At 38.2% G+C, this 8,628-nt stretch overlaps 1 protein-coding gene across 1 annotated transcript; it reads left to right on the forward strand.

Moving 5' to 3' along the window:
- The first annotated feature begins 382 nt into the window (after positions 1–382).
- Positions 383–7,105, forward strand: LOC105937720 (C-type lectin domain family 4 member M). The gene is made up of 5 exons (XM_012879202.3): positions 383–514; positions 3,444–3,965; positions 5,109–5,251; positions 5,700–5,809; positions 6,467–7,105. Exons 2-5 carry the CDS (start codon positions 3,449–3,451, stop codon positions 6,597–6,599), a joined length of 903 nt encoding a protein of 300 aa, XP_012734656.3. The 5' UTR covers positions 383–514; positions 3,444–3,448; the 3' UTR covers positions 6,600–7,105.
- Positions 7,106–8,628: the final 1,523 nt, after the last annotated feature.

Raw genomic sequence — 8,628 nt, forward strand, 5'->3', positions numbered from 1 at the left:
AAACATGCGTTGTGTCAAGACACAGAAAGGATGTCCAATCGCTTTAATTTCATACAGCTGAACTTACGATGTGAGTTAAAGGCATGAGTTATGTAACTGCAGTTTGTTTTTTTACATTTCAGCTCAATTTGAAACATGCAGTTTTATTATAGAAATACGAGCCATCTCACATTTTCTTTAAATTGCACATTTTACGGATAAGCAGCTGTATATTTCTGCAGCTACCAGTTCGCAGAAGGAACAGAAATTTAACTAAAGCTTTGATGCACAAATGTCTATTTTAAAAAAAAAATAACAAATGTAATTTTCCTAAATCTTACAAATTAGTAAAACATGTTTAACCAGCACCTGTTTGGTATTGATTCCAAAAAAAAAGGTTAGAAAAGCATATATTTATCTGTTTTTAATTTAGGGAACATTCAGGAACGAAAGCATCGGCACAGCTGTGTGGCCATTTGTCTCGGGTTCCTATGCACTCTCCTTTTGGCTGGAAATATTGGACAGGTTGTCTACTGTGAGTACGTCTTTTTTGGCACAAAAACCTTTTAATAACCGTTCTTTAATGCTTTGTGAGGAACGTGCAGCTGAAAGTAAAACACCTCGGTGGCAACTTTCTCAGCAATGTTGCCCTCCAACAGTGATAAATACACTGTGTCACACCACAGCCAATATTTACATTTTATGTTATGGCTATTTTCTGTCATAAACCAGCACAAAGTGGCGCATAATTGTGAAGTTGAAAGGAAATGGTTTTTGGTGTTTTTTTCAAATTCTTTTACAAAAAAAAAAATACTAAAGTCTGTTGTGCCTTTAAAACAACGCCCCGCCATGAGTCTGATGCCACCATTTGCCTTCAGGAACGACCTCTTTAGTAAAGAGAGTCAGTTTTGATTCAGCAGTTCTGTTAGAGGACATTGTTGAGCATCATCAAGACAAAAGAACGCTAAACTGAGAGGCCACGCAAGGATTAACCAGAACTGCAGCCAAGAGGTCGATGGAAATTCAAGGGGAGCTGCAGAGGTTCACAGCTCAGGCGGAAGAATCTGTTAAGATAAGTGGTAGAGTGGCTAGAAGCAAGTGATTGTGGAAAGAAATCTACAAGAGGCAGGCAGCACAGCAAAGAGGTGGAACAAGGTCTTCTGATCAGATGAGATCAAAAGTAAAGTTTTTGCCCTAGATGCAAAAGTGTGAGGGAAATAGAACATTTTATCTTTTTCCACGCTAAAACATCGTGGCAGCAGCTTCGTTGATGAGAAGGGGGGAGTTTGATGCAAAGCAACCCTGGAAGAGAAATGGTGCAGAAGACTTGGGACAGAAAACAGAAAACACCTGAACATGCAACCAGTGTTACAATAGCAAGCTTTAGATCAAAGTTTATTTATGTGTTGGAATGGTCCAGTCATAGTGCGAGCCTGAAAACATTTGACAATGTGGGACCAGGTTTGAGAAACTGACTCTGTCTCAACAGTGGGTAAAAATGTAGTTCTTTACAAATGTTGGTGTCTAATAAACTCAGCTATGCAAAGCATTGATTCAGGGATGATGAACACACTTCTCAATCTTTTTCCATTCATTAGCCTCTACTTCAAAAATATGCTGTACTTTGTGTTGGCTGAACGCATAAAATCCTCATAAATTATATCGCAGTTGTAATATGAATAAAAATGTGAAAAGTTTAGGGAGCATGAAAATGTTTTTTTTATTTTGATTTAATGAACAAACCGACTGGAGATAGGCTGCAGGATAAACCTCCTGAACTGACGTGACTCCAGGCAAACATCGGCTATTATCTAAATGTCTCCCGTTTAAAAAAAAAAAAAAAAAAACTATAAACAGCCTCATGAGAATCTGGCACAGCTGTCAGTAATCAAAAAATAATAAACAGCTGTCTGCTGGATCTTTATTAGATGAAAGGATTTTTTTTTTCTTATTTGGCTAAACATTTTCCCCTTTTCATCTGGATTATACAGATCTGTGCATTCACTGCTTGCTGAGGGATTTTCTGCATCAGTCAATTTGGTTTGATTGTTTTTGGAGCTAATTATACCTGCCAAGATATTATTAAATGATATTATTAAACACATGGTTGATCATATAACAAGAAAACAGTCTTTCCAGCAGAAGCTGTGGCATGTTGACCTACTTACGCACTGCTCCTGTGTTCAGAGCAAATCTCACAGCCTGCCACTGAGCCTTTGGGTCTTTTACAGCTTTCCATTAATAAGTTAAAACCTTAAGTGTGTTTGTGGGTTGACACTGAGCTCGGTGGAGTACCAAATTATTCGTTGCTATTTTTCTGCTCTTGTGTCATTTTTGTTAGGTAACACGATTAACGAAGGAGCACTGGATGATGTTGCAATCGTTTTATTTGCATTTCAAGACGGTAACTGATTTAGGACCAGCTAGAATACATTTGCTGCCCATTCATGACTGCAGCGTGTTGCTGTCTGATTTGAGCTGGGCTAATTTACAACACAGACACAAAGTCAACTGAACAACGGCCCAAATCTGACTCTATAAGTGATAAAAACTGATAAAAACTGATAAAACTGAGTTAGCAGCAGTTTAGTGAGGATACAATATTCCCTTTTCTTTCTCACAAAATAACCAGTGCTGACATTAATTTGCTCCGATAACGTTATAAAGTTCAGCATTCTGAGATGGCGATGACTGAAGGTTAATTGGGGTTCGGTCAACCAATTCTGTGTTGGGCTGCCGTATATTTTGGGTCATCATCCTGCCCATTTAAATTTTCGTGCAAAGGCTACTGGATTTAAATTTAAGCTGTCCTGGTGCCATAAAAAGTTCATAAAGTCATGAACACTAACACGGTTCCATGGGTCTTTGGAAGAGAAACAGGCCCATAGCATCACAGAGCCTCCTCCTTACTTATCAGTGGGAAAGAGGTGCCTTTCTATTTCCTCGCCCTTTATTTCACAACAGACCCACCTGGAATACTTGCTGTTGAAACATTCAGCATAAGTCACGCGTTTTCAGATTAGGTCCCAGTAGAAGACAAACTCTGCATGCTTACATTTGTTACATCGAGATATAAAAGGCTTAATTTCTGGCATCAAATGTATTTCGAAGATATTATTAGGGGTAAATCACACCTGTATTCAAATTAAAGGCTTGTTTAAAAATATCCTACTGTAAGAAAAGGTTAATTTATTCAAAAAGGCTTTTCTGACATCTTTACCAGGGGTGCTAATGAATGCAGCGGATGCTCGAGCTGTTAAATTAGCTGATGCATTGCCTGACTTTAACATTCAGTTAATCACTCTTATGGGGAGTCACATTTTGACAGTTTGTGTGCATCCGGTTGCATTCACAACACTTTTGCCACAGCTGCATTTGGTATTATTTTAGTGTGATATTATTGGACTAAAATTATTCAAAACACTTCATCAACTTATTGATATATCGTTGTTTTTATTTCACAGACAAGATGAACCGTCTTTCATCAACGGATGCACCACGTGCCAACCACAATGCTCTGAATCAGAATCGAAAGGACATCCTGAATGGGGAAGACAGCCGATTGCGGAGTCAAAATGTTGCCTTATCTGTAGAGAAGCAACGGTTAGAGGTCCTCCTTAGGAACCTGACTGAACACAACCAGCAGTTACAGCAAAGTTACAAATCCCTGACAGCCGAAAGAGACAAGCTGGTGGCCAGACTACAAACACAACGTTCCCCTGATGCAGAGAGAGCTCGATCAGAAAGCAACTGCTCTTTACTGAGGAGGGAGACGGCTCAGCTCCAGGAAAGCCTCGAAACGCTGAACAAAAGCAAAATTCAAACTGAGACAAACTACAGTTTACTTTGGAAAAACAAAGAGTTATTGCAAGCGAGCTTTAATGACCTGAGAAAGGAAAACAAGGATTTACAGGCAAGATGCAAAAATATGACCAACTCCACAGACATGTTCAAGACCATCGACAAGATGACTGAAAAACGAAACGGTAAGCATTTTAAACGTTTCAAAGCACAAGCTTGTTCTCAGATTCAGATTCAGATTCAGACATACTTTAATGATCCCAGGGGGAAATTACTTTTGTTACATGCTCCAGAATACACAATTATTTCAGAATACACAGAATACTTGTTCTGTGTCAGAATTAGCTTTGTTGGCCAAGTTTGTGCTCACAAACGGACTTTACATTCGCTCAACATACAGACATTAAATTTAAAAACAAACAAACGTGTACTTAGCTGTGAATGTATGTATGTATGTATGTATGTATGTATGTATGTATGTATGTATGTATGTATGTATGTATGTATGTAGACCAAATAAATAAGTTTGAATCGTGCAAATATGAATATTATATATTTCAAAGTATCCTAGCTGACGACTATGGCTGTTAGGTGTTCATTGTCTTTAGCAGACTGACTAAAGTCTACGGAGGGAAGCTCACGCTTTGTAGCACCGACCCAAAGGTCAAAGTCTAAACAGATTATGTCCAGGATGTGCGGGGTCTGCAGAGATGCTCTTTTCCTGACACTAGACCTCTGCAAGTCATGGATGGAGGGAACGTCAGCCCTGATAGTCCTTTCTGCAGACCTGAATGTTTATTACACTTTGTTTTATAGATGAGGCAGAGGTTGGCACTGTGAGTTGGGTGATCCTCTGGTGGAAAATGTTAACGGTTGATAGTGTTGAAGGCAAAAGTCAAGTCCAAAAACAAGCTCACCGCAATCATCCGCTGATCTGTTTGCCCAACATGCAAACTGCATGGGGTCGAGGCAGAGGCCTGGGATGACCTTCAGATGCTTGAACACCCGTCGCTCAAAGGATTCTGTGGCTGCAGATGTCAGGGCGACAGGTCTGTAGTCGTTTAATCCTGTGGAAGTGTGTTTCTTGGGGACCAGGATAATCGTCACAGAGCTCCAGAGACTTAGTGAAACTTTCCTGGTGTTCGCATGCAAAGAGAGCCAACTCACATCCTCCTCACAGATCTTAGGTGGAGTCCGGTGGTCAAAGGGGAGTTAGTTGTTCTGTGTGGGTGTGGATGAATTGACAGAAGTCGCAAATGGCTCTTTTATACCTGAAACACCTGTTCTGGCATAAGTCACTTTATTAAACAAATGTTCCCTATTTTTAGAGTTGCTCTGTCCAACTCACTGGAGAGTCTTTGAAGCAAAGTGTTATTTTGTTTCAACGGCAAAGAAGAACTGGACTGAAAGCAGAAGAGCCTGCATCGCTGAGGGGGCGGATCTGTTGATTATAAATAGTGATGAAGAACAGGTGAGAATAAAAAATAAATAAAAATTAGGAAAATCTGTATTAGAAATACTTTTTTCACCAGGATCCTTTTGCATCCTTTGTAACTCACAAAGTTTCCCCTAACTGTGTTTTTAAAAAATCTGTAATCAGTCAAGAAATATTAACTCCAGGTTTGATCATAATATATTGTAGTGAAGTTTTAATGCTTGTTTTGGTTTAAGTTGGCTCCAATGCCAAAATGCACTGAAACTGTTTCATGTTTATTTTCATGATTTTAAAAAAATTCAGTGTAAAAACGTGTCTAGTCTCATCATACAACACTGTAGTCAATGCTGAAACCTAAAGAGATCATTTATCGTAGAACCTGAGCCGAGATTTAAAAAACAAAGACAAAAAGTAGACGAGGACCCTTAACTTGATGAAGAACCTGGCACTTTTTAAGTTGAGCTTCTTTTTATGTGCTAAACAGAAGTTTGCTAACGGGATGCTGGGCAAAGAGCAAAACGCCTGGATTGGTCTCACGGACAGTCTTACAGAGGGAGTTTGGACGTGGGTGGATGGGACCCCAGTCACCACAACGTAAGTATAACCTTCAACAATAACTATCTCAAAATTAAAAAATAAAAAATAATGCCAAGATATTTCATGACTGATAGATTTAATCTACATCAAGGCTTAGAACCACAGCACACCAATCACAATCACCAACCAACTAGATATAGTAGCCTTGTTCACTTGGTCACAAGACATGTCTCATGTTTATGGTTTGGGATTAGGGACTAATGGCCAGTAAATTGAGAGCTTTAAGATAAGATGCTTCTTCATCATGGCCGAAAAGCTCTTATTACCTAAATTAAAGACCCAGTTCATCAGTCCATTCTAAGTTTTACTGAAGATATAATGTATGGACTCCTCCAAATTATGTAGCATTTAATAATCAAACTTGCATTCAATGAACAACCACTGCTTCTTGCAATGCTGAATCGTTAAGAGAATCCTGCAACTTCAAAACCTAATTATTATTTTTTTGTCTGTCTGAAACATACATAATAAATAATCACCTATACCTTTATTATGTCTGAGTTTGTTTGATAAAGTGTGGAGATTCTGATAGAGGTTCTTTGAATCGGCTCTTTAATTGCACCGGGTCTATCCAGCAAACTATCATTTTTTATTTCTCTTTGTGTCACGATGTAGTTTTGGTAAATCTTTTCTGTTTTTGCCGCTTTCTGTCAGATACTGGGGAACTGGGCAGCCCAACAGCCACGGCGGAGATCAGGACTGTGGAGAGTTGGTGCAGACTGAACTGAACGGAGGGTGGAACGATGATGGCTGCTTTGCACAACAGTTATGGATCTGTGAGAAATAAAACCGTTAGGGTCAAACCAACCCTTATATGTTTGGGGAGATTATATGAATATTATATATTAAATTAAGCCGCTTGAACTGAAGTAAAACAACACACTTATATTTTGTGGCTCAGTGGGTACAGTTTGCGTCAAACATCTACATTTGTAAGATTTTGCTGTGATAAAATATATACAACAAATTTAGAAGCTCAGGTTTTCCAGTATTTCTTTGCTTGGTGGTTAAACAATACTTGTGCATTATGTTGAATCTGTGTTTCTGTCTTGCTGTTTTTATTTGTTGGGTTTTCATTGTCATGACCATTTTTTATCTCCACTTTTGCTGACCTGTTGGGATACCACAAAGCTCTATTCTTGGACCAGTATACCTTTCCCCGTACTCGCTGCCATTTGGAGCAAAGTTATTAATCTCAGAAAGAATACAACAAAGCGCTCTTTTGTCTTAGTAATGAGTTGTTCAACATGTTTATCCTTGTGTCCATATTGTTAACGCTTTCACAACATATTTACATGGTTTCTGCACTTTCCAGCTGAATTGAGAAAAAGCATATTCAGACATTGAGACATCTATTTTGTCTTTTATATAATTTCATCTTGATGACTGTAACAGATTACTTGCTGTAGTAGAGAACACCTTCAGTTAACTTACCTTAAAAGCTTCATGAAAAAGTGCTTTGGTATGTCATATTAATAGAATTTTCTTTGTATGAAAATGGAAGCTTAAGTCTTTTGGAGACAAATTATAATGTAGTTTCATTTTACATGTGTTTGTTATGTTGCTCCGCAACTCGTAAAGTTTCATGAATAATCATCAAAGGGTTTAAAAAGTTACTTAGCATTAAAATTACGTATAATGAGAGTTTAACGTGCTCCAAGACCTGCAGAATCAGGTTGTCACCGGAGCAGAGCTTAGTCACCATCTGCCTCTGCTTAGAGAATCCTGCCGGTAGGTACTGCAATAATGGACCTGGGCCCAAGATAAATTTATAAACCATAACACGACCACAGTTTAAACCAGGCGACAAGTCTCAATACACATGAATAATCAAAGAATGACATGCAGCAAGAAGCCTGTTATGGATAAAGTGGAGCTCATTTGCACTGGAAGTAAACCCTGTGAGTCATCAGAAAACTGTTTTTGGGTAATGATTTTTCCCTCTATATTTAGCCGCATAACATTTTATATTATTCAGAGATGAAATGATCCTGTTTGCCTCACACTCAGTCTTATAGCACATCCTCACTCTTCACCTTTACTAACATTTTTTTTCACTTAGAATCATTCTGCTGCCTTTGCAGACTCACAAAGAGATGTTATGTTTAGAAATCAAGAAATCACAGAAAATGGTTGTGGTGGACAACTTCAATTCTCTTACTCTGTCTGACTTCTGATGCATTTTGACACGTAAAAATCAAAAGATAACTGGTACCTACCCACAGCAGTGTAAACTGAGTCCTGTGCTCCAACTAAATGGACTCACATTTAGTTCAGCCCATTCATGCACCGGGGAAATGTAGGTGTGAATACTCTTTTAATTTCAACAACATGTTTTCTCTGAATGGATGTATTGACATTTTGGAGTGACCCGGCTGGAGTTGTGACTTAAACTTGACTCTGTAGTGGAAGCTGAAGACTGGGGGGAATGGCAAGGGGGGGACTTTTTTCCATTCTTTAATAAAATGTAAATAAAACAGATATTTTCTTCTAAAATATACACTTTTTGTATTGTTTTACTAACTTTTCAGAGATGCTTGTCTAAATTCATGTTAGAAACAAACTTCTTGATTGGCTGAAATTAATCTTAAATCTAAATTGTACAGGTGTATGAAAAACATAGGGCTTAATTGTATATTTCTAATGTATCTCTATCTATCTATCTATCTATCTATCTATCTATCTATCTATCTATCTATCTATCTATCTGTCTGTCTGTCTGTCTGTCTGTCTGTCTGTCTGTCTGTCTGTCTATCTATCTATCTATCTATCTATCTATCTATCTATCTATCTATCTATCTATCTATCTCTCTCTC

The sequence above is a fragment of the Fundulus heteroclitus genome, chromosome 23, assembly GCF_011125445.2.
Source record: "Fundulus heteroclitus isolate FHET01 chromosome 23, MU-UCD_Fhet_4.1, whole genome shotgun sequence".
Taxonomy (NCBI): domain Eukaryota; kingdom Metazoa; phylum Chordata; class Actinopteri; order Cyprinodontiformes; family Fundulidae; genus Fundulus; species Fundulus heteroclitus.

Coding starts and splice junctions, on each gene's coding strand:
- LOC105937720 (XM_012879202.3), top strand. CDS start 3,449: ATGAACCGTCTTTCATCAACGGATGCACCACGTGCCAACCACAATGCT. Junction 3,966..5,108: donor GATGACTGAAAAACGAAACG/GTAAGCATTTTA, acceptor CCCTATTTTTAG/AGTTGCTCTGTCCAACTCAC. Junction 5,252..5,699: donor TAAATAGTGATGAAGAACAG/GTGAGAATAAAA, acceptor TGTGCTAAACAG/AAGTTTGCTAACGGGATGCT.